A 26,798-nucleotide genomic window follows, 5' to 3' on the forward strand; every position below is an offset into this window, starting at 1 on the left:
TTTAAATTAGATTATATCGTTCTTTAGTAGGGTTTTACACAATCTAATTTATCACTTATTTCATATTAAACTAGTAGCTAATACTATTGTCCATATTGTTTTTAGTCATTCGTATTTAGATTAAATTAGGACTCTTAATACGATAAAAAAATAACATTTTAACGTATTTAGCATTTGATCACGATACAAAGCAGAGTGGTGATCTGTGTTGTTTGAAGAAGAAAGTACGCCGTTACAACGGTCTATGGTGGGCGGACGGCCACCCGTCGCCGGATTTCCGACATCAATGGCGCTTGAGCTGTCCTTTTATATATTGGCCAAGTAAATACTTGGCCGTACTCTTTGGAATATCCGCAAAACACTTTATTAAAATTAAATTTATTAAAAATAATTAAAATATAAATAGTATTATGAGAGATTTATAATTTAATTTTTAAATATTATTATTTTTTATAATTTCTAAAAACTCATCAAAACATCCTATCATGTCAAACTTCTAAAATTATACTATGAGAAGCAACATCACTCGTGGGTTTATTAATACAGGAGCACAATTTGGTAATAATAAAGATTAGTTTTATTTTTCTGATTAGAATTTGAATCTAAGAATTTTTTTTCTTTTTTTATCTGAGGATCTAAGATTTTCAATTACAAAATTAATGGAACTGATACATAACTCGATTCCATCTTTATTGAAATCAGAATGTTCGTTATGATTTTCAGAACATTCATTATTATCTCTTCTTTTATCTTAACCCTGATAAACTAAATCTGAAGAAAGTTCACAACCTTCAAGCCAGTGTTCATCTTCATCTTCTCATCAGGATATCAAGATCTAGTCCGACTTATCGGAGGAATGTTGCAGGTCACTGGCGGCAAAGACGCTAGGCAATGCCCCACAATCATAACCAGCGACATTAGAGAGCCTAGGCATGACAAATGCATAGAAAATGTTTCTTAAAATTTTTTTCCACCATTGAGAATCACGGACTTGCTGCACCCACCCTGATAGATACGACCCAGTGATAAGCATAGCAGCTCGCCACTTCCTTTCTTTCACATACCCATCAATGGCTCGAGCCATGTCCTCTGGAACAAGTACTCCTCCATTTTGGATAAAAGAATTCCCAATGTGTCTGCCCAAAACAACTGCATCCTCCAGAGCTGAACAGCCACCTTGTGCTAGATCAGATGTCATTGGGTGCATGGCGTCGCCGGCCACTGTGATGTTTCCTTTGCTTAGATTTCCAAAAATGACATTCCATGGATGTCTAAACATCAATGGAGCCCATGTCAAATTTGAAAGATCAGCATGTCGAACCACGTCTAAGTATTCTTGGGGAAAATTCTCTGCATATTTCTCAATCACTTGTTTCCGTATCAGTAGTGGATCTCTTGCCATGTTTTCTCCTTCAAGGCAAGTTAAAAACCACTATAATTCTTTGTGGGTTAGTGGGACGAAACCAGCCCTTTTGCCAACATCTGCAAACTGTGTGACTTCTTGCTTAAACCCATGGCCTTGTGGAAACACAGCCAACCCACGAACTGCTGCTCGACCTGAGTGGACTGGTGCAGACAGCCCTAGCCATTTGGCCACCACCGAGTTCACCCCATCACAGCCAACCAAAACCTACGTATAATAGTTTAAATAACACTCCAAATCCCAAAGATTACATTTAAACTCGATGATTTTGCAAAACAATTACCTTTGATTTGATGGTAGTTCCATCTTCCAAATAAAGTACAACAATGGAAGTACCTCCAAGTTCTTGCTGTTCAATAGCAGTAAACTTGGAAGAAAATCGAATTGAATCAGCAGGCAATTCTTCTGCCAGAGCCTCTAATAGAATTTTGCGATGAACTGATCTGGGTCCATGAGCTTTGCTTCCTTTTCCTGTGTAGAAGTTGATCTCTTGAACAGCTCCAGTAGCCACATCAGTCACAGTCCCCCTAATCATTATGAGTATTAAGAAGCAGCTATATATTAATTATTTAAAGAAAAAATTTTGAGTTATGATCAGAAAAAGCATAGCAGATTTTACGTACTTTGAGAAAGGAGGATAAATGGAAGTAAGCTTATCAGAAACACCAAGAGCATCAAGGGCGAGCCAAGCATTTGGAAAGAGAGATAAGGCTGCACCAGTGGATCGTAGAGTTTGTGATTTCTCTAAGATCAAAGATCGAACCCCAACTCTTTTCAAGGCTACAGCAGTGGCTAGCCCAGCTATTCCAGCACCAATGATCACCACATCTTCCACAACTTCCATAGCTTTCTAGACTTTGTTTCTCTTGTTTGAAAATGCAATTCTGTCTTAATATATAGAGACCTCGTAAGGAGACACCAGAATTGACCACATTGTAATAATCCGATTGTCCCACGCAATTTTTTCAGTTTTTGTTTTCGTGCAGAAAGCTTCCTCATTTAAGTTGTTAAATACATTTTGGTTTAAGCTTTTGAATATTTGATGGACAAACTATTAAGGATAAGGATAATGTACAGCTGTAACCACATTTGTAATTTGTATTTCATATTTTCGATTCTAGTTCCTGATCTTATGTTAGTTAGTTAAAGGATTACTTGTATTTAAAGAGTTGTAAACTTCAGTTCAGATATACAAAAAACATAATCTTCATATGGTATCAAAGCCATAAAATACTCTAACGAGTTTTTGGTTGATCTCTATTTTGTCTTCTTATGGCTTCTACATCTATTACCACTGTTGTTCAACTAAATGCACCTACCCACTTTCCCATTAAGCTCACTCAAGAAAATTTCCCTGTTTGGCGGAAGCAAGTCCAGTCCACGCTAATCGGGCTTGATTTGCTTTCCTTTATTGATGGAACTCAACAATCTCCATCCAAATTTCTTCCTGACAAAGACCGATCTGTAAACCCAGCATATTTCCTCTGGTATCGACAAGACCATATTCTGGTCAGTGCTCTTCTTGGGAGTTGCTCCGACACAATTCAACCTCTGATTTCCTCAGCAGAGACGGCTAAAGAAGTCTGGGATCGACTGCATCAAAGCTTCGCCAATGTTTCGCGATCGCGGGTTCTTTCGCTCAAAACGAAACTTGCTCAGAATCCAAAAGGCACGAAACCTGTTGCTACGTTTCTGAATGAGATGCGCGCCATTGCTGATGAATTAGCGCTTACACAAAATCCTGTGAGTGATGATGATTTAATTGTTCATATTATTACTCAACTTGGTAATGATTATGGTCCAATTGTTGCTGCTATCAAAGTTAGGGAAACTGCAATTTCTTTTTCTGATTTATTTGAGAAACTCACTGATTTTGAGAGATCGTTGAAAGACAAGGAACCGGTTGATTCTTCGCCTCCTATTGCTACTGTTAATTACACGAATAGACCAGGCAATCGGCAAGCCCAGCAAACTGGTGGCTATGGGCGTTCAAATCAATCTTTTCGCAGGAATCGTGGAGGACAATCTCGTTCTTTTCCACCAAATCATAATCGTGGCAATTATCAATCTGCTGTTGTTTGTCAATTCTGTGATAATGTTGGGCATGTAGCTGCTGAGTGTCGAAAACTTGCACGTTTTCTTCGAGAAAATAACATGGTGGTTCGAACCGATTCTACATCTACGTCAGTTACTACGTCAGCTACACCTTCTGTGAATGCTACTACGGCTAATCCATCATCACAACAGTGGCTGTTTGACAGTGGTGCCTCTCACCATATCGTGTCTAATCCATCTTCTTTGCAGAGCTATACTGATTATGGAGGGCCAGAAGAGGTTCAACTTGGTGATGGTACAAATTTAGCTGTTACTCATACTGGAAATACTCGTTTACCAGCTAAATCTACATCTTTATCTCTTCCGAATGTTTTATGTGTGCCAAATTTACGCAAGAATTTAATTTCTATTGCTAAGCTATGCCGGACTAATCATGTTTCTGTGGAATTTTTTTCCACTTTATTTTGTTGTGAAGGATCTGCGCACGGGGGCGTTGCTTCTACGGGGCGAGAATATTGATGACATTTACTGTGTCCACTTTTCCACAAGTCGTGTCCAACCACAGTTGAATGCTACTGCTAGTGTGTCTTCACTTTCGGCCTTTCATCATAAACTTGGCCATCCTTCCAATAAATTTTTTCGTTTAGCTCTTACTAGCATGGGTCATGAGTCGTTAGCTAAGTCTGTGTCCAGATTTCATTGTGTTTCTTGTTCAGTTAGCAAAAGTCATAAACTGCCATTTTTTGATAATTCTCTCACAAGTTCTAAACCTTTACAGCTTGTGTATTCTGATGTTTGGGGACCAACAAAACAGTCTATTGATGGTTATGTTTATTATATTACGTTTATTGCTCACTTCACTAAATATACTTGGCTATACCCAATGAAAAAGAAATCTGATACACATGACATTTTTGTTTCTTTTCAAAAGCTAGTAGAGAATTATTTCCACACAAAAATAATCTCAGTGTTCACTGATAATGGGGGAGAATATCAGAAACTAAAAACTCATTTCTTATCTTGTGGTATTTCGCATTATACTTCTCCACCTCACACTCCCGAACACAATGGAACTGCTGAAAGGCGACATAGATTTATTGTTGAAACAGGTCTTTCGCTCTTACATTTTGCTTCCTTACCAATTGAGTTTTGGACTTATGCTTTTCTCACTGCAGTTTATTTAATTAATCGGCTGCCATCCTCTGTTATTGCGTTTCAAACGCCATTTTATAAGCTTTTTGGTCGTTCTCATAATTCTGATCGTTTAAAACCATTTGGTTGCCTCTGTTTCCCTTGGTTACGTCCGTACATTACTTCCAAATTGCAATCTCGATCACACCCGTGCATCTTTTTAGGTTATTCATCTACACAATCAGCTTATAAATGTTATGACCCAGCTACTAAAAAATTATACCTTTCCCGTCATGTGAAGTTTGTTGACAATGTGTATCCTTCCATAGTTTGCACAAGTGTCACTCAATTTTCTACATTATTTTCAGATGCTCCATGCGCAGGTCCTCCACAGTCTCAAGATTCAATGATTTTGTTACCTTTGAATGATCAGCCATGTTCGGTTTCTGGGTCTGAGCAGCACCAGCATACTGAAAATGCTTTACAAATAACTGAAGTTCCAGAAAATTCAGTTCTTGAGCAGCCACCTTCTCTGGCAGCTGCCTCATCTTCTGCATTACACAATGCTGCGACGCAGTTGGCAGTGGCCCCTACTACAACTTCCCATGAGTCACATGTGTCTTCTACTCTTGCTGGACAGCGGCCTCAACGCCAAAGAAAACCTAATCCCAGGTATTATAATGATGCTTTTATTCATGTCACAACTAAGTATCCTATTTCCGACATCATTGAACCAAGAACAGTCCAACAAGCAATGCAAAATGAGCACTGGCGTCGGGCTATGGATTCTGAATACAATGCTCTACTGTCTAATAAAACTTGGGAATTAGTTCCGAAAGCTCATCATCATCCCATTGGCTGTAAATGGGTGTTTCGTATCAAACGAAAACCTGATGGCTCGATTGATCGGTTCAAAGCACGATTGGTTGCCAAGGGTTTTCTTCAAGAAGCTGGGCGTGATTATTTTGAGACCTTCAGTCCAGTTACGAAGCCAGTTACAATTCGTGTTGTCCTTAGTCTTGCTATCTCTAGAGGTTGGCCTTTGCGACAGCTTGATGTTAATAACGCCTTCCTTCAAGGTACTCTTCATGAAACTGTTTATATGCAGCAACCCCCAGGATATGTGAATTCTGAATTTCCTGATCACATTTGCCGTTTGCGCAAGTCTCTTTATGGCCTTAAGCAGGCACCTAGAGCATGGTATCTTGAACTTACTAAGTTTTTGCTCTCACTTGGGTTTCGCAAATCTACTGCAGATGCCTCTCTGTTTATTTTCACATCCAGTACTGTTCTTGCTTACTTTCTCATATATGTGGATGATATTGTGCTCACTGGTAGTAACACTGGATTTTTAGATGATTGTGTTTCAAAATTAGCCAACCGTTTTTCTATTAAGGACTTGGGGCATTTACACCATTTTCTCGGTGTTGAGGTGATTTCTACGCCTACAGGGCTTTTTCTTTCCCAGCATCGGCATATTCATGATCTTTTGGTTAAGTTTGATATGGCTGGAGCAAAAGAGGTTCACACACCTCTATCTTCAAGTGAAAACTTAGTTTTATGTGATGGCTCGCCTTCGGCTGATGCTACGATTTATCGTCAAATTGTTGGTGCTTTGCAATATTTGGCAATTACTCGTCCTGATGTCTCTTTTGCAGTGAACCGCTTGTCTCAATTTATGCATGCTCCAACATCTACACACTTTCAAGCCTTGAAGCGAGTGTTGCGTTATCTAAAGGGTACTATTTACTTTGGTCTGTTTCTTCGTCGCAATTCCGTTCATACCTTGGCTGCCTTTTCCGATTCTGATTGGGGTGGTGCACTTGAACATGGACGATCAACGACTGCCTATGTATTGTATCTTGGGTCTAATGTCATTTCTTGGAAATCTACAAAGCAGAAAACTGTCTCTCGTTCTTCCACTGAGGCTGAGTACAAAGCTTTGGCTAATGCTGCAGCTGAACTTATTTGGGTCCAAAATTTGTTACAAGATTTGCTATTGCCTATTTCAGACTCTCCAACTATTCATTGTGATAATATTGGTGCAACGTATTTTTGTGCGAATCCCATTTATCATACTAAAATGAAACATTTGGCACTAGATTATCATTTTGTGCGTGAGCGGATACAAGCTGGGCAGCTTCGAGTTCGCCATATTAGTACCAAAGACCAACCTGCTGATGTGCTTACAAAAGCGCTTGGACGAACTCAGTTTCAATATTTTCGATCCAAGATTGGAGTTTCTGATGGAACTTCCATCTTGCGGGGGCGTATTAAGGATAAGGATAATGTACAGCTGTAACCACATTTGTAATTTGTATTTCATATTTCCGATTCTAGTTCCTGATCTTATGTTAGTTAGTTAAAGGATTACTTGTATTTAAAGAGTTGTAAACTTCAGTTCAGATATACAAAAAACATAATCTTCATAAAGACTTCTAAGATTAAGGGTAATTTACTTAATCTTTGATTTTTTAATTTTAAAAAATATATTAAATTTTTTAAATTTTTTTTTAAAAAAAATATACTAATTAATTATTTTTATTAATTTTAATGTGGACATAAATTCAATACATTTGCGACTGTGATTCATTGTGCGTTGTTGGATCCCTCTCATCAGACGGTCCATGATTTTTATGTCCCTTAACAAAATATAATAATAAATGAAATAAACTATCATAGCGTAGAATTAATTTTTAAAGGATAAAAGGAAATAATCTCACAGGAGACTGTATGAGAGAGAAAAGATGTTTTAAGACTTCTATAAATAATTTATTTTATAGGTTAATTAAATAAGCTGATATTTCTATAGAGAAAATATTATTTTTATTTTCTGAAATTTGAGACACTTTTTAAAAAAAAAAAAGAATATTTTTTAGATTTTTATAACTTTATTAACACTAATATATAAATTTATTATTTTTTAAATTATTATAAAAAAGAATGGAAATTTTCATGAAACGTCAATGCAATCGAAATTTCCATATGTGCATACTTCAATAATTGAGAGATATTTGTTTTTATAACTTGCAAAGAAGACCTTGGTCAATCAACGACCTAACTTTTTGACGACGTCAATTACCTGGAAACCACCTTTCTCCTTTTCAACATTTTTTAAAATATTCCCACATAATTTAATTAACATTTGTCATCTTTACACACTCTGTTCTACCTTTTTTTATTCAAAATAAAAATTTCACTTAGAAGTATATCAAAAGTGGAAGAAATACTATGCATGTAATATTATACATATATTTTTTTATTTCAACATTATTGCATGAAACTTTACTTCAACTAAGGCTATATATATAGCAGCTTCCAGCGACAGAAATCTACCATAATTTCTTCACTTCCATACAAACACACCATAATTACTCGCAAGTGATTAAGATGGCACATCTAGCCAACTTAGGAGCTTCTTGGTCTTCAATTCTTCATGTTCATCTCATTTTCTTAGTTTCTATCACCATGCTCAGCTTGCAACCTGAGATTTGTCTCAGTTTTAAGATGGGGAATGAAACTGATCGTCTTGCACTTTTGGAGTTCAAAGCCAAGATAGCCAGCGATCCATATGGAACCTTGAGATCATGGAACAATTCTGTCAATTTCTGCAAATGGCAAGGGGTTACTTGCGGCCGAAAGCACCATAGAGTTACGTCTCTAGACCTGCACGAGCTGAGCTTGTCAGGTACAATATCTCCATATATTGGGAACCTCACATTTTTAAGGTTCCTCAACCTTAGTGACAATAGATTTTATGGAGAAATTCCCCAAGAAGTTGGCCGTCTGTTTCGTCTAAGAATTTTCAGCCTCAAGACCAACATATTGAGAGGAGAAATTCCAGTCAATATCAGCTTTTGTTCAGAGCTCAGGATTATGACTTTGGCTGTTAATGGCTTAGTGGGGAAAATTCCAGCTGAGCTAAGCTCTTTAAAGAAGCTCATGGGACTTTTCCTCGGTACAAACAAACTTACAGGAAAGATCCCACATTCTTTTGGAAACCTTTCGTCCCTCCAACGTTTATTTCTACAATACAATCATTTGGAAGGAAATATTCCAAATGAATTGGGACGAATTACAAGCTTGACAATGCTTGGGATGGGAATCAATAATCTGGTTGGTCCAATTCCTACTACCCTCTACAATATCTCATCCATCACTGCTCTATCTGTCCCAGATAATCAACTTAATGGGAGGCTTCCAGAAAAAATAGGACTAACTCTTCCTAACCTGCAATTTTTTCATTTCGGCGGTAACAAATTCCATGGAAGTATTCCAGCTTCATTAACGAATGCTTCTCAGCTTCAAATACTCGATATCGGTAGCAACAGATTGACAGGACCAATCCCCAAAAATCTGGGAGATTTGACTGGTCTTCAACGGCTGAACATGGAGAAAAATTTTCTGGGCAATAATTCAAGTCAGGACTTGGCTTTCATAACATCTTTGTCAAATTGCAGCAATCTCCGAAAACTATATCTTGCTGACAATAATTTCGGCGGTGTATTCCCTGCAACTATAGTAAACATGTCTACACTTGGAGATTTAGGCTTAGGAATAAACCAAATATCAGGTAGAATTCCAGCAGACATTGGAAACCTAGTCAATTTGTATCGATTAGGCTTGGAGCAAAACCTTTTTTATGGCAGCATTCCCAATTCTTTTGGAAAGCTTCAAAAGCTGCAAGCATTGCTTTTGCATACAAACATGTTGTCAGGACAAATCCCTCAATCCTTAGGTAACATTACCCAACTATCTGATCTTTGGTTAGGAAGAAACAAATTAGAAGGGAATATGACAAGTATCACAAACTGTCAAAATCTGCATATTCTGGATGTGGGGAACAATAACCTGACTGGTAGCATACCTCCACAAATTTTTGCTCTGCCCTTTCTTTCACTAGTTCTTAACTTGTCATATAACTCATTTACAGGTCCGTTACCCCGAGAAATTGGCCACCTGAAAAATATTGGTACATTAGATATCACAGAGAGCAAACTGTCTGGGGAAATTCCTGGATCAATCGGTGAATGTTTGAGCCTAACTGATCTTTACATGCCGGGTAATTTTCTCCAAGGACCCATTCCTTCTTCCCTTGCTTCCTTACGGGGTCTCCGATACCTAGACCTGGCAAGAAACAATTTATCTGGAAAGATTCCAAAGGAGATAGAAAAGCTCCCCTTTTTACAGTTTCTGAATCTCTCTTTCAATAATCTTGAGGGTGAGGTACCAACCAAAGGAGTTTTCAGCAGTAGAAGTGCAGTGTCCCTTGATGGAAACAAAAATCTTTGTGGAGGTATTCCAGAACTGCAGCTACCAGCATGCCCCATCAAGCAAAAGAAACATAAAAAGCCTCTTGTTGCCATTATTCTAGCAGCAACCATGAGTTTAATTTTGCTTTTGTCAGCAATAACATCCTTGAGGCTTTTGTACTGGAGAAAATCAAAAAAGAATCCATCATCCAATCCTTTTACGTTGGATAAGCTCTTTCAAATTTCATACAATGAGCTTCTCCAAGCAACTCAGGGATTCTCTTCAGACAACTTAATTGGAGAAGGTAGTTTTGGCTCTGTATATAGAGGAAGTCTTGATCTAGAAGGAGAAAGGATAGTTGCTGTGAAGGTACTCAACCTTCAACAACATGGAGCTTCCAAGAGTTTCATTGCTGAGTGCAGAGCATTGCGAAGCATCAGACATCGAAACCTGGTGAAGATCTTGACATGCTGCTCTAGCATTGATTTTAAAGGCAATGACTTCAAAGCTCTCGTGCTTGATTTCATGGAGAATGGAAGTTTGGAAACGTGGTTGCATCCAGAAGAAGATGGTACTAGTCAATCAAGGAATTTAAACCTTCTTCAAAGGCTTCGTGTTGCTGTTGATCTGTCATCAGCTCTGCACTACCTTCATGATCTCTGTGAAACACCAATAATTCACTGTGACTTGAAGCCAAGCAATATTCTGCTTGACAATGACATGACTGCTCATCTTGGTGATTTTGGATTAGCAAGGCTTCTTTCCAAAAACACAAGCAACTCTTCTCAAGGCCAAACAAACTCCATCGGGATGAAGGGAACAATAGGCTATATACCTCCTGGTAATAAAATCTTCAATACTCTTATTTATCAAATAAACATGGTAGTCATCTATGTAACAAAAATTGTGGGATATGTTTGCATTCAGAATATGGAATAGGTTGCAAAGCAACAACAAATGGGGATGTGTACAGCTTTGGAATAATTTTGTTGGAGATTTTCACAGGACGGAGACCTACTGATGAAGTGTTCACAGATGGTTTGAATCTCCACAGCTTTGTGAGTTCTAAGCTACCAGGACATGTAATGCAGGCTCTGGATCCCAAGCTAATTGCAACAGGAGAATTCAGAGCAGAAGAAATTGTTGAAGGCAATGAGAGCAGTGATGATGGTCAAATTGAAATCCAAGAAAATAATATCAAAATTGAAAATTTGAAATTACATGTAAGCAATGTGAAAGAATGTGTTGTATCAGTTCTCAAAATAGGACTTGCATGCTCAGCAGAACTCCCAGGAGATCGAATGAATATGAGAGATGTCACCAGAAAATTAAACATCATCATGGATGCTATCCTTCGTGCAAGGACTCATGAAGATCCACGAATTGTAAATCACAAATAGGTATGAGCTTCATTTTTTAAAACACTTTCTGATTGATAAATCTCATATTATCGTCATATTTGCTTATAGCCTAATTAAGTCTACTATGATTTGGATTGAATTGCAGAGGAATAAGCAATTTGCATTCAAGCAGTTTCAAAGACAAGTACTCTCTTGGCATGTTTCCCCTTGCATTCAAGCAGAGGAATAAACTTCAAGTTCTAGCTACTGAACTGTCTACAAATTCTTTACCATATTTTTCTTTCAGTTATATCTAAACTTAGAATGTGTAAATCAATAAATATTATGATCATGGGAAACTTACTGTTTAGTCCCCTTAATTTAATAAAATTAATTACTTGGTCTATTTATTTTGAGAAATTCATTACAGGATGTCACTCTAGACTTCTGTAAAACCTATTGATTTTTTTAAAAAACAAAAAGAAAAGAAAAGAAAAGCATGCAATACCAATTGTATTAAAAGGAAAGATATTGAAGTTTTCAAACGTGCATAGTTCTTTATATGTTTTCCCATTTGCTTTTGGCTTAAGACCATGGTCAATCCACCAACCAACTTTTAACAAGACCAATTACATAAACCACGATTGTCCTTTTCAGAGTCAGAGCTGTGCAGAATTGAGGTAGTTTATGTGTCAAAGATAATATATAAAACTACTAAATCTTGTTTAAATTATTAATTATTAATACGTGCATTCTATAATAATTGAGGTAGTTTATATGTTTTCACATAATTAATTTGATTCCGTTTGCATTTTGGCTAAGACAATGGTCAGTCAACCTGAGAAAAGAAGTGGAGACGCAAAAACAGCGCTGAGAAAAACACATACACGACAAAACCTATCAACAGAGCTTCCTTGAGTTGATTTTCATACAGTATTACTTCATTACTATCTTAAAGTTGATTTTCTTGAGATATGATCACGGAAAGAACATAAAAATAAAATAAAATAAATATTTTTTTGATTTCGTTTATCTTTATTTTAAGATTTATAATTTAATTTATATTAAAATAATACTTATAATATCATGCTATTAATAAATAGTGATGATTTTTTGATGTGATTGAAAATTATTAGTATGATAAATAAAATATAATTATTAATTAAAAAAAATATAAAAAATATAAAAGTTTTTCATTATTTTATAATTTAATTTAAAATTTAAAAAATTAATAAAATTATTCAAAATGATTAAATTTATTATAATTATATCCAAATTTAAAATTTGAATGAAAAAGTGTATTTTACTTACATGGAAAGATAATATGGATTGTTTTATTATATTATATTCATATATCATATGAATAAATATTATTGATAAAAAAAATTTAAAATTTTTTATTATTTTATAATTTAATCCAAAATTTTAAAAATTAATGTAATTCTCTAAACTTATTTATTTTTATTTCTGTTTGGTCTAATGTAGAAAATTATAATTATAATTTTTTTATTTATCACTAATTTCAATAAAAATTATAATAGGTCTCATATTTATTAATTTTTTTATTTTCTAAATATTTTGTTAGGCATCTATTATAATAAATTTTACTATATTTTTTTTATAAAAATTATATCAATATAATAAAAAATAGAAATTATAACATTACTATTTAAATTGTGCTATTAATATTTCCATTCAGCTTAATAATAGTATAAATCAGCACTTGAGAGTACAAGCAAAGATATTGTAATAATAGTATATATGATTAAAACTCAAAAGAATTAAGAGAATTAGAATTAAAACATAAAAAGAAGTTTTATTATAGTTTCTTACACTAAAGAGATAAAAATGAAATATAATAATAGGATCCTAGAGATTTAGCAGTGAAACAAAATAAATTTAAAAATTTTGAGTTGAATTATATTAATTTTTAAAATTTTGGATTAAATTACAAAATAGCTAAAATTTTTTGAATTTTTTATATCAGTATTATTTATGTACGTGGCATATAAATATAATAAAATAATTCATATTATTTTTTTTATTTCAGCAAAATACACTCTTCTCAATTTAAATTTTAAATTTAAATATAATTATAATAAAATTTATAATTTTGAACAATATTATTAATTTTTTAAAATTTTAAATTAAATTATAAAATAATAAAAAATTTTAAAATTTTTCATATAAATAGAACTTAATTAAATGAGTGCCTATTTCAAATTATTATCATTTGTTTTTCTGTCTTGAAAAATTTCTTCTTCCCATTTCCTTTTTCTTCTCTAGTTACTAGTTTATTTTTATTGTTAATGTGTTAATCTAGCAACTTGTTTTAGATTTGGGGAATTTTTTAGAAAAATATAGAGAGAAATTTACAAGGACAATGAGATAGAACTCATTGTCATCAATATGATCTCCTTTAAACCTTCAAACTGTATCAATTAATTTTAGTATATATTACAACTAATCGTTTATCCGCATAATATATATTATAAGTAATCGTTTATCTACACGTCATGTAAATATTAAAATTTTTTTATATTATTATTATACGATATTATTCTTTCGTATAAATTTATTTTGTTTAAGAGAAATAAAATATTTTCTCTAAAATTTTAAATTTAAAATAGTAATAAATTATAAATCCATGACTATTAAACTTAATTGCAATAAAAAATTAAAAGTTTTAATACTTATTATTATATAGGATTAATATATAATAATAAATTTTATTTAAAAAATTATATTTTAAAAAAATAAAATTTATTAAGTTCAACCGTGGTGCAGAATAGCAGTGACGATAGTGGTGGTGGTAGAGAAAAAGAATTATTTTTTTATTATAATTTTCTTTAAGTATGTCAATTTTTTAAATGGTAAAATTTAATATATCAATTATGTTAGACAAGCACTATTTTATAATAGTACAAATGGTTTTACAGCCGTATAAATATATTTTAGAATTAAGAAAGAATAAGATGATCTCTTTAAAGTATCTAAATGATTTATCGTTCAACTTTAATTTAGACAGAAAAATTGAGTTGGTTATTAAAACTAGTGTAAGCATGCATGAGCAACTTCAATTTAGACAGAAAGATTGAGTTGACTGCCTAAACTAGTGTAAGCATGCATTTCATGCAAGATGTTAAGAAAATAATAATAAAAAAATTTTTAAATAAGAATCATTTGAAATAGGAGCTATTTGAAAACGGAAAAAAAAGAGGCGTGTGAAGAAATATATGGAATAGAGATTGTGCTAATACGTTTTATATAAAATGGATAATGAAGACTACACTTTTATGAGAGTGAATAAAATTATTACAATTATTAATATAATAAATTGTAGTAATTTAAGTTTAATAATTTAGTTATTTAATATCTATAACAATTGATTTAAAATATTAAAATCACAATTTTATTTTTTATTATATTTTAATTATTTATATTTATTAACTTTTTATAATTATTTGAATTAATAAAATTTTAATTTGATAATATTTTATATATTTAATTTTATTAATTTTTTAATCATTTTATATTTTTATTACTGTTAATATTTTTTATAATAATTTTAATCAATTATATATATTTATTCTATATAATTATTCAAGTATTTATAATTAAATTATATCAGTTATAATTTTATAAAATTATCAGATAAATAAATAATAATATTGTGAGATAATAAAAACTTTTTATATGATTTTTTATTATAAAATTATTGCTATATAATAAAAGTGATTTTTTTTAATTGTCAAAATATCTTTTTGTATGATGCTTACTATATTTTTATAAATATATTTTTAATATTTTATTTATTATTAAAATAAAAAATATAATAAAATTTTTTAATAATAAAAATATAATAAATTTTTATTATAATATTAATAATATAATATATTAAAAAGTAGTAAGACATGCCATATAATAGTAATAATAAATATAATAAAAATTATATTTATTATATTAAAAAATAATAAGAAATTAAAAGGTTATACATTAATAGGATTAAAAAAATAAAAAATTATATTTATTATATCTTCATCCTCACTGGAAATGGAACTTACAGGAAGCTTAGCTCCATTTTGGCCTTCTTCTATCCTTCTTCTTCATGTCTTTTTCTTATTTTTTTTAACCATATTATGCCCACAACAAGCTGATTGTCTCACTCAATTGGGAAACGAGACTGATAAGCTTGCTCTCCTGGAATTCAGAGCCCAGATAACCAATGATCCAAATGACTTCTTCAGGTTATGGAATGATTCTGTTCACTTCTGCAAATGGCAAGGAGTTGCTTGTGGCCGCAAACATCAGAGAGTTAGGTCTCTAGATCTCAACGACTTGAGCTTGTCAGGGACCGTATCACCTCATGCAGGGAATCTTACTTTCTTGAGGTACTTGGGTCTTGCAAGCAACAATTTCCATGGAGAAATTCCTAAAGAAATTGGTCAGCTATTCCGCTTGAGAATTATCGAAATGCGGAACAACTCATTGAGTGGTGAAATTCCAGGGGACATCAGCAACTGCTCAGAGCTCAGGATTATGAGTTTGATTAAGAACAACTTAGCAGGGAATTTACCATCTCAGCTAGGCTCTTTAAAGAAGCTTGTAGTTCTTTATCTGGGCGGAAATAAACTCACAGGAGAGATCCCACATTCCCTTGGCAATCTTTCATCTCTCCAAGACTTTTTCTTATCAGAAAATCATTTGCAGGGAAAGATTCCGACAGGATTGGGACAGTTAAGGAACTTAACAGTCTTTACTGTCGGAGCAAATAATCTGAGTGGTACAATACCTCCTGCTCTTTACAATATCCCCTCTATCACTACCTTTGAGACTACAAGTAATCAATTCACTGGAAGTCTCCCAGCAAACTTAGGCCTAACTCTGCCGAACTTGCAAGAACTGTTCTTTGCTCAAAATGAATATTTTGGAAGTATTCCAGAATCATTGGCCAATGCTTCTCTGCTTCGGCTTATTGACATCTCGAACAACAGTTTCACAGGGCAATTCCCAACCGATCTGGGATATCTCAAGGGACTTGAATCGCTTCATTTGGAGTTCAATTTCTTTGGCAGTAACACAAGTCAAGATTTGAGTTTTGTACCATCTCTTGCCAACTGCAGCAATCTGCAACAACTATATTTTGATGGAAACAATTTTGGTGGTGCATTGCCTAGCTCCATTGGCAATCTGTCTAATCTTGTGCAGTTAGGCTTCGGACGGAATCCAATATCAGGAACAATCCCAGAAGAGGTAGGCAATCTTGTCAATTTGTATCGATTAAATATGGATAGAAACCTTTTTTCTGGTAGTATCCCCATTTCTTTTGGAAAGTTACAAAAGCTGGAAAGGCTAACTTTAAATCAAAATCTACTTTCCGGAGAAATACCAGCTTCCCTTGGTAACATTCCCAAGCTATATTGGCTTGAATTAGAAGGAAACAAATTCCAAGGAAATATAACCCCAAGTCTTGGAAGCTGCAGAAATCTTCGTTTCCTAGATGTCTCAAGAAATAACCTCACAGGCTTCATACCCAGAGAAATCCTTGGCCTTTCTTCCTATCGGAAACTCTTAACTTCTCACAGAACTCATTGACAGGTCCCTTGCCCTTAGAAGTTGGCAGCTTGAGAAGTATTAATGCATTAGATGTCTCAGAGAACAAACTCTCTGGGGAAATTCCCCGAACAATAGGTGACTTATCTAGGCTAGAAATCCTTAACATGCAGGGTAACTTCCTGCAAGGATCCATTCCCTGAGGTCTCCAACGAATAGATCTGTCAAGAAACAACTTGTCAGGAAATATTCCAAATGAGCTAGAGAAGCTTTTGTTCTTGCAATATTTGAACCTTTCTTTCAATAATTTTGAGGGTGAGGTACCAAAAACTGGAGTTTTCAGCAATGCAAGTGCATTTTCCCTTGTTGGAAATAAAAATCTTTGTGGAGGTATCCCAGAATTGCAGCTGTCAGCTTGTCCTGGCAAAGAACAAAAACGCAGAAGGCCTTCCATTGTCATAGTCCTCACTACAACTATCAGTTCATTTATCCTTGTCGTGATAGCTACGTCCTTTTATCTTTTCTACCGACGAAAGTCAAAAAGGAATCCCATTTCCTCGCCTTTTATGGTGGATAAGCTTCCTCAAATTTCATATGGGGAGCTCTTGAAAGCAACTGATGGATTCTCTTCAGAAAACTTGATTGGACAAGGAAGTTTTGGCTCAGTATATCAGCAAGGAGAAGGTTTGGTGGCTGTAAAGGTACTCAACCTTCAGCAACATGGCGCTTCCAAGAGCTTCATTTCGGAGTGTAATTACATTATCTTCATGACCTTTGTGAAACGCCAATCGTTCACTGTGACCTGAAGCCTAGCAATATTCTTCTTGACAATGACATGACTGCTCATGTTGGTGACTTTGGATTAGCAAGGCTCATTTCTGAAAGCACCAGCAACTCTTCTCAAAGCCAAATCTTCTCAACTGGTATAAAGGGAACAATTGGCTACATGGCTCCAGGTAATATTTTGCACACTTCTTTCTTCTTTAATAGACACATATAGTAACTCTACGATCTTGATCATATTTTAATATAACTGGAGTTGTATGAATTACAGAATATGGAGTAGGCAGCAACGTGACAACTTATGGAGACGTGTATAGCTACGGAATACTCTTGCTAGAGATGTTCACAGGAAAGAGACCAACGCATGAAATTTTCACAGATGGTTTAGATCTCCACAACTTTGTTAAGGCAAAGCTCCCAGGACAAGTCAGGCAGGTTGTGGATCCCACATTATTCACTCCAGGAGAAGTGGAGGCAGCTACAACGGCAGCAGCAGAAAATATGGATGATTGTGAATGTATTGAGGATAGTATAGAAGAATGTGTTGTATCAGTGCTTCAAATTGGACTGGCATGCTCTGCAGAAGTTCCACAAGATCGAATGAATATGAGGGATGTAACAAGCAAACTAAATTCCATCAGGGTTTCCTTCACAGGGACCAGAAACTAGCTTCATATGGATTTGATATGGCTTCCAGAATGAGTTCTAGAGACACAGAACATTGCAGTTTTTTCCTGTTCACGAAAAATAATTCTTATCGTAGTCTTGTTATCATGTCCGGCCCATAAAATTTAAAAAAAAAAAAAACCCATAACTTACATATATATATATATATAAAATTATTATTCTTAAAATAAAATTAAAAAAAAATAATAAATAAATAAATAAAAAGAAAAAGGAAGCCTTAAAAGCTCCGGTTTTCGGGAAGGTCCCCAAACCAGAGCAGGTCATCTCTTTCCCCACGAAGAAACAGAGCAATCCTCTGTTATTTAAAAAAACAAAAATTCACTCTTTTAATCCAAATCTCCCCCCTCAATCCAATTAATCCATAGATTTTCTGATCAGAAATTCAATAATTTTTTTCAAAAACTTCAATAATTAAATAAATAAATTTTATTCTTTTACTCAAATTATTACGATATAATTTATTTTCTCTACTAAAATCCAATTAATGAGATTCTATTTTTTTTATTGATAATTTTCATATGTTGATCTAAATAATATTTATAGTTTATTGTATATTTTTATTGATTTTGTATAATTTTAAAAAATTTAGTTATGGCAAATTTTTCTTAAAAATATATATAAAAATATATTTAAAATTTCACATTTTATGTTTTATATTTTCATCAAAAAATATTTATTTATCACTTGATATATTAATTTTTTTCTTAATTCTAGGGAGGACTCAGCTTTCAGGATAGATAATAGGAGTGCTCCTGCGATACCTAAGATTAGTTTGTTTCAAGTATTGGTGAGTGGATAAATATATAATATTGATGGTTTTCTTAAATATATTTTAAATATATTTATATATGTATATGCTATTTTATTTATTTGAAATGAGAAATGATAAAATAAATTTATATTTCTTGAATGAATAAAAATTAAATTTAAAGTACAGCCGAATAAAAGTCGATTACACTCCGTATATGTACCGAGCGGATAACACTTTGATGACAAGTGATTTATTTTCAGTTTAGTATATATTTATATTATCATCATAAAGTCTAAGATGTCAGTATTGCTCTCAGACTATCATTATTTTATTTTATTACATCTGAAATGTCAATATTATCCACAGAAAGCATGTTATGAGTATATGCAGATTTTATTTTTTATATTTATGATTTTTAGAATTATTATCCAGAGCGAAACCTTAACAATTTATATTCAACTTATTTTATATTAATTGAATTAAACTATATTTATTCAGCTGACTTATTTTAGTTAAGTATTTAGTACTATTAAGTACCTAAATTTTATCTTTTCTCATCTGTTATTTAATTATCCGCTTACTGAGTAAATTGTACTCACCTCTTATACTTTTAATATTATTTTAATATAATTTTTGGTGATCCATTTCTAGCGGTCTTCATATTCTAGTTTTGTCATTTCTTTCACTTTGTCCACTCAGAGTCTAGTGCTGGTCGGACCAATCCTAAATTCTTTGTAACTTTTTTATAATTTTCGATGATAATATATAAATTATATATTTAAGGGATAAATGTATTTTGTTTAGTGTAAATATATTATGAATTGACTAAATCAGTATCAGTCATCTTTTCTATATTTAATATTTTAAATTATAGCAAATTATACATATTTTTATATATATCAGGAGAAATTCTATCAGTTTTTCGAGTCATATTCGTCTTTACAGATTAGAAAATGTGTGTGACACTTATTGTGTCAAATATAATTACGAGTGAGTATTCGGTTGGTTCGATTTAGAATCGAATTCATTAATCTCACAAAATATTTTAAGATGAGATGTTTTATATTAATTGTAAGCGATCGATTAAAATTGATTTAATAATTTTAATTATATTTTTAATTTAATATTTTTTGAGGGGATGCTACATTTTCAATCACGAACTTAATGCATTAATATTATTTTGATTGGGAAAAGTCGTCTTATGAATGTGAAATAGGGTAGCGTGGCGTCTGTCTGGGGTTAGTAGAATCTTGAACTAGTCCTTGTAATAATCTCTCCCATTATTGACATTAAAAAGTCAAAGTCAAGAGTCGATTTATTTTTGTTAGCCAATTAGCTTTAACTGTCCTTGTAATGGTAAGATAAATATCTAAAATTCCAAATCATTAATTTTAAATCTAAGTATTTTTTTTAATATAGTATTAAATTATTTATATTTGTAGTTGATTTTTAAAGTAAATGATAATTTTATTATTTAAATTAATTTTAACTAGAATTAATTTAAAAAATCTCAAAAGATATATATAAAATACAATTAACGAATTAAATTTTTAAACAAAGGGATCATAAATTAGATGATAATTTAATTTAAATTAATTTTATAGCTTGTTAAAAAAATCTCAAAAGATAATAAACATGCAATAAGATTAGATTTTAAGTCAATATTGTATTAAACTGCATACTTAAATATTAGGTACATCCATGGAGCTTATTGAATGAGATCAAATCAAAAAAGTTGAGCAAAGCTAATTAATTTAAAAATTTAATTCGATTATAAATTTTTTGTTTGATTTAATTTTTATTTTAAAAATTTTAATTATTTCAATTTGATTTTAGTGAAATCAAATAGATAAATCAATTCATAATAATAAATTATTTTTAATAATATAAAAAATTAAATTATAACTAAAATTAAAATATTTTAATTAAATTTTAAAATATTTAAAATTTAATCGATTAAATTGAATTAAATCTAATCGAATTGAATTAAATCAATTTAATTTAAATTAATTTTTATTTAAAATTAGTTGGATTTGATTTTATAAATATTAAAATTATAATTTTGAATCAAATTTATCAGATGCCAAGCGGTAAATCAGATTACAAGAACTAGGTGGAAATGTCTTTTTATTATTATTTTATAAAACAATGGGAAGGTTCAAACTTAAACTTTTCAATCTCTTGAAAAGGCGCTCCAATATTGTGTGTGTTTTTTTTTTCAATTTTGTATTTATTGTAGCGTTCCACGTTTGCGAAATACAATAAATTAAAATTGTAAAAATAATTAAAATTATATCTAATAATTAATATAAAATTTAAATTAACTATTTTGAATTAAGTAGAAAGTGAATTTAAAAGTTATTTGAATCAATTTGAGTTTTGAATTAAGTAGAAAGTGGATTTAAAAGTTATTTAGATATCAATTTAAGTCCAATTGTTTAATTGATATTAAAACTATTCTAAATTAAAAAATTTTAAATTAAGCAGAAAGTGAATTTAAAAGTTATTTAAATCAATTTAAGTCCAACTGTGTAATTGATATTAAAATTATTCTAAATTAAAAAAATTTTGCAAAACTAATAAGACTGCGACGAAAAAACTATTTGTATGAGATGAGATAGAATCGCTCAAAATACTAACGAATTATAATATCTAATTCGATCATAACTTAATAATTATATTCGATTTAATATTTAGTTGCGACGAGAATTAACTTAACCATTATATACGATTTAATATTTAGCTGCAATAAAAACGTCGCAAATTTACGTCCCATATGAACAAAATAGAGCAAATTAAAATTTATATAATAACTAACACGAAATTATTAAATAATTTAAATTAATCATTTTAAAATTTTCATCAATTTGTCCGGCTATTTCATTTATAATTTTTCAATTATATAAAAATAAAAATAATTGATGCATAGACCTTTATACACCTAAATTGTATCTTGTATTATTGAGGCACACAAATATTGTGTGGTCCAAGTGATGTTAGTAAACCCATAAAGTGTGTTGAAGAGCAAGGTGGATCTAGTTGAGTCTTTATATTTTTCTCTAAATTTAATAAAATTTATAATTTAACCTTTATTTTTTTAATAATAAATAGTTTAATTCATAAAATTTTTATTTGAATAATAAAATAATTTTTTAATTAATTTTATTGTTGGTAACCGAGGTGTCAATTCAATTATGGAGAAATTATTATAAATATTAAAGCTATAAAAATTAAATTACTATAAATTATTTAAATTAAAGGGATCAAATTATTATAAAAGTAAAATTTAAAAGATTAAATTATTATAGTGAATTTTAATTGCACTATTTTATTAATTAAATAAGATTTTAAAAATTAAATTATTTTTCATTATTTGTGTTTTTTTAAATCTCAAGAAATATATTATAATTAGTCGATTATCTACATATATTTAAATTTTTTAATTATTATTATGTGATATTATTTTATAAAATAATATTTTTTTATAAATTCACTACGCTTATTAAAAAAATAAAATATCTTTTCTAAAATTTTAAATTTAAAATAGTAATCAAGCACAAATTTATGTACCATCAATCTCAGTTGGAATAAAGAAAATTAAAATTTTATTACTTATTATTATATTTTTTTAATATATAATAAAAATTTTTATTAAAAAATTATATCTTTAAGAAAATAAAATTTATTAAGTTCCAGCGATAATAAGATGGCAGTGATGGTATTGGTGAAAGAGAAAAACTTTATTGCAATATCTTTTAAATATGTTACTATTTTTAATATTAAAATCTAATATATCAATTATATTAGATGAATACTATTTTATAATAATATGAATAATTTCACAATAATTACATTATAAATATATTTTATTATTAAAAAATAATAAAATAATTCCTCCAAAATATCTAGATGACTCATCATTCGATTTCAATCTAGAAAAAACAGTCAGTTGGTTGTCGAAGATGAAGAGACCATCGTTATTACTGTCATTAATATAATAAATTATAGTAATTTGAGTTTAATAATTTAATTATTCAATATTTATAATAATTAATTTAGAGTATTAAAATCATAATTTTATTCTTTACTGTACATTAATTATTTATATTTATTAATTTTTTATAATTATTTTTTTGGCGAAGCATGTGAATACTTATAATTATTTAAATTAATAAAATTTAGTTTAATAATATTATATAATTAATTTTATTAATTTTTAATTATTTTATATTTTTATTACAATTAGTATTTTTTATAATAATTTTAATCGATTTTACATATTTATTTTATATAATTATTCATAAAATATTTATAATTATATTAGTTATAATTTTATAAAATTATAAAATAAATAAATAATAATAGTGTGAGATAATAAAAATTTTTATATGGTCTCTTATTATAAAATTATTGTTATATAGTAAAAGTAAGTTTTTAAATTTGTCCAAATATTTTTTATACGGTTCTTATTCAATTTTTATAAATACATTTTTAACATTTTATTTATTATTAAAATAAAAAAATATAATAAAATTTTTTAATAATAAAAATACAATAAAATTTTTATTGTAATATTAATAATATAATATATTAAAAGTAATACAATATTAAAAAGTCACAATAATAATAAATATAATAAAAATTATATTTATTATATTAAAAAATAGTAAAAAATGAAAATTTATTCATTAATAGTGATTAAAAAATAATAAATTATATTTATTATATTAGAAAGTAATAAAAAATGAAAAATCAAAATAGTGATTAAAAACATACTAAATTATATTTATTAGATATACATTAATTATATATACATTTATTATTATTTTATATAAATAAAAAATAAAAATATATAAAAATTATAAATATACTTATACATATCTAAATATTTAAAATTAATTATATCACTTATCATTTCTTATCAACTTATTTTAAAATTTAATTATATATATATATATATATATATATATATATATATATATATTATTTACTAATAATAGAAATATAATTAAAAAGATATATTATAAATTTAAATATATCATTTTTTATATTTTATAATTAAGAAAATAAATATGTATTAATTTTTTATTAATTATTTAAAAAATATAATTAATTTTAAATATTAAATTTTTTTAATTATAAATCAATATATTATATTAAAAAATTATAAAAAAAATTAAAAAAAATCACATACTAATAATAATAAAAAAATTTAAAAATTATATACAATATATAATAATAAAAATAATAAATTACATTTATTATAGACATTAATTATATTATTAAATATAAAAATATAACTTTAAATTAAAATAAGTAATATTATTAAATAAAAATATATTTTAAAATAAAAATAAAATATATTAAATATATATATTGACATAAATATATAAGTACGTAAGTTAAACATGTTATTTTGTCAATTTTTTCGTAATTTATTTTAAAGTCAGCTAACCAGCTTTTCAGACATTTAAGAATTAAAATAAAAAGAAAACTTTATATATATACATTTTTTTTTCTTTTTAATTCTTAAAAATGTCTGCAAAGCTGGTTACAAGTCCTTGTCGTTAATAAATGTGCTTGCAGCCAGCGCCACGAATTGGCTTCTTATAACAATCTCTATATTAATTTCCTAATCCATTTTCATCCTCACCAAGAAAAATGGAACTTGCAGGCACTAGCTTTGCACCATTTTTGCCTTCAATCCTTCAGTTTCATTTGTTTTTATTGATTTTTGCAACCATACTCTGTTTCCAACCTGCTCATTGTCTCTCTAAGTTGGGAAATGAGACTGATAAGCTTGCTCTTCTGCAATTCAAAGCCAAGATAAGCAATGAACCAAATGGCATCTTCAGCTCATGGAACGATTCTGTGCACTTCTGCAAATGGCAAGGAGTTATTTGTGGCCCCAAACATCAGAGAGTTACGTCTCTAAATCTGCAGGGGTTGAGCTTATCAGGGACTATATCTCCACATGTAGGGAATCTCACATTCTTGAGGTTCCTCAGCCTTGGTGACAACATATTTCATGCAGAAATTCCTCAAGAAGTTGGTTACCTCTTCCGATTGAGACATTTCAACCTGAGCACTAACCAGTTGAGTGGTGAAATTCCAGGTAACATCAGCAGTTGCTCAGAGCTCAGGCTTCTAAATTTGATTAATAACAACTTGGTGGGAAAGGTACCTGCTGAGCTTGGCTCTCTGAAGATGCTTGTGATTCTTGACTTGCGTAAAAATAGTCTCACGGGAGAGATCCCACATTCCCTTGGAAATCTTTCATCTCTTCAAGAAATTTACTTAACAGAAAATCTTTTGCAGGGAAAGATTCCAACAGAATTGGGGGACTTGACTAGCTTAACTCTCCTTGCGATCGGAGTTAATAGTCTGAGTGGTACAATACCCCCTGCCCTTTACAATATCTCATCTATCACCATCATTGAGACTACATATAATCAATTAAGTGGGAGTCTCCCAGCAAACATAGGCCTAACTCTTCCTAATCTGGAAAAACTGTTATTAGCTCGAAATGGATTTTTTGGAACCATTCCAGTATCATTGGCCAACTGTTCTCGGCTTCAGCTTATTGACATCTCCAACAACAGTTTCGAGGGGCAACTTCCAACTAATATGGGAAATCTCAAAGGTCTTCAACAACTTCATGTTGAGTTCAATTCCTTTGGCAGTAAGACAAGACAAGATTTGAGTTTTGTACCATCTCTGGCCAACTGCAGCAACTTGCAACAACTGTATTTTGATGGAAACAATTTCGCTGGTGAATTACCTAGATCCATTGGCAATCTATCTACCCTTGTTCAATTGGGCCTAGGAAGAAATTCGATATCAGGAACAATTCCAGCAGAGGTAGGGAACCTTGTAAATTTGTTTCGGTTAGATATGGATGCAAACTTTTTTTCTGGTAGTATTCCCATTTCTTTCGGAAAGCTACAAAAGCTGGAAAGGCTAACCTTAAATCAAAATCTACTTTCTGGTGAAATTCCAGCGTTGTTGGGTAACATTCCGAAGCTTTATTGGCTTCAGTTAGAAGGAAATAGATTCCTGTTAACAATTGCAGCAATGGAGAGCAAGGGAAGAAGATAAAAAAAAATGAAGAAAATTGAGGAAGAAGACTTCTCTATTGATCTAGTATTTTCTTACTTGAGAAGTTACAAAAGGAAGCTTGTATAGAAAGTTTTTACAAGTCAAAAGTGTCCATCTTAGCATCTAACCTTTCTAATATTAAAAAAAAAACATAATCCCATCAAATCTGGGATTCTGATTTCAGAAACAGAGTTTCTGATACAGCAGGTTTAACAGAACCAGAGTGCAATAACCAAAGGATAAAACTTAACAAAAATACAAAATATTTCTAACTAGTTTCCAACTACAATCTCAACTAGACTAACACTCCTCCTTGAGATTGTTTTTGGAAACACCAAACAAGGATTTCATGAACTCAAGTTTTGCTCTTGGTAATGCTTTTGTAAAAATATCAGCCTGCTGCAAATTTGAAGTGCAATGGACCAGCTTGATTTCTCCATTCTTCTCAGCTTCTCTCAAAGCATGAAACTTCACATTAATGTGCTTGGTCCTGCCATGCTGAACTGGATTTTCAGCTATGGAAATAGCTGATTTGTTGTCCACAAAAATAGTTGTAGGTTCCTCTTCAGGTTGTTGCAAATCAAATAAAATTTTTCTTAACCAAATGGCTTGATTGGCAGTAGATGCAGCTGCAACATACTCTGCTTCTGCTGTGGATTGAGCAACAATGTCTTGTTTCCTTGAATTCCAAGTGAAGGCTCCAGACCCAAAGGAAAAAACATAA

The 26,798-nt window shown here is 30.7% G+C and overlaps 2 protein-coding genes, 1 non-coding gene and 2 pseudogenes across 3 annotated transcripts; 4 read left to right on the plus strand and 1 right to left on the minus strand.

The window, feature by feature from the left end:
* Positions 1-510: 510 nt before the first annotated feature.
* On the minus strand, positions 511-2,302 carry LOC110608100 (monooxygenase 2). Its single transcript, XM_021747309.2, is given in 3 exon segments — positions 511-1,630; positions 1,707-1,950; positions 2,047-2,302. Coding segments are annotated over 3 exon segments (1,260 nt in total). The 5' UTR covers positions 2,268-2,302; the 3' UTR covers positions 511-835.
* Positions 2,303-3,163: 861 nt separating this feature from the next.
* Positions 3,164-3,292, plus strand: LOC122724960. The gene has a single exon (XR_006352410.1). It is a non-coding gene; the product is annotated as a small nucleolar RNA Z247 (small nucleolar RNA).
* A 4,682-nt stretch (positions 3,293-7,974) lies between these two features.
* On the plus strand, positions 7,975-12,005 carry LOC122724893 (annotated as a pseudogene).
* A 3,239-nt stretch (positions 12,006-15,244) lies between these two features.
* LOC110608101 lies at positions 15,245-18,230 on the plus strand (annotated as a pseudogene).
* A 6,299-nt stretch (positions 18,231-24,529) lies between these two features.
* LOC122724912 (LRR receptor-like serine/threonine-protein kinase EFR) lies at positions 24,530-26,074 on the plus strand. Its single transcript, XM_043961123.1, has one exon. It carries the CDS (start codon positions 24,638-24,640, stop codon positions 26,072-26,074), a length of 1,437 nt encoding a protein of 478 aa, XP_043817058.1. The 5' UTR covers positions 24,530-24,637.
* Positions 26,075-26,798: the final 724 nt, after the last annotated feature.

This window comes from Manihot esculenta, chromosome 10, assembly GCF_001659605.2.
Source record: "Manihot esculenta cultivar AM560-2 chromosome 10, M.esculenta_v8, whole genome shotgun sequence".
In the NCBI taxonomy this organism is placed as follows: Eukaryota; Viridiplantae; Streptophyta; class Magnoliopsida; order Malpighiales; family Euphorbiaceae; genus Manihot; species Manihot esculenta.

What these genes read in the sequence shown, in the direction of transcription:
- LOC122724912 (XM_043961123.1), top strand. Translation starts at nt 24,638, where the DNA reads ATGGAACTTGCAGGCACTAGCTTTGCACCATTTTTGCCTTCAATCCTT.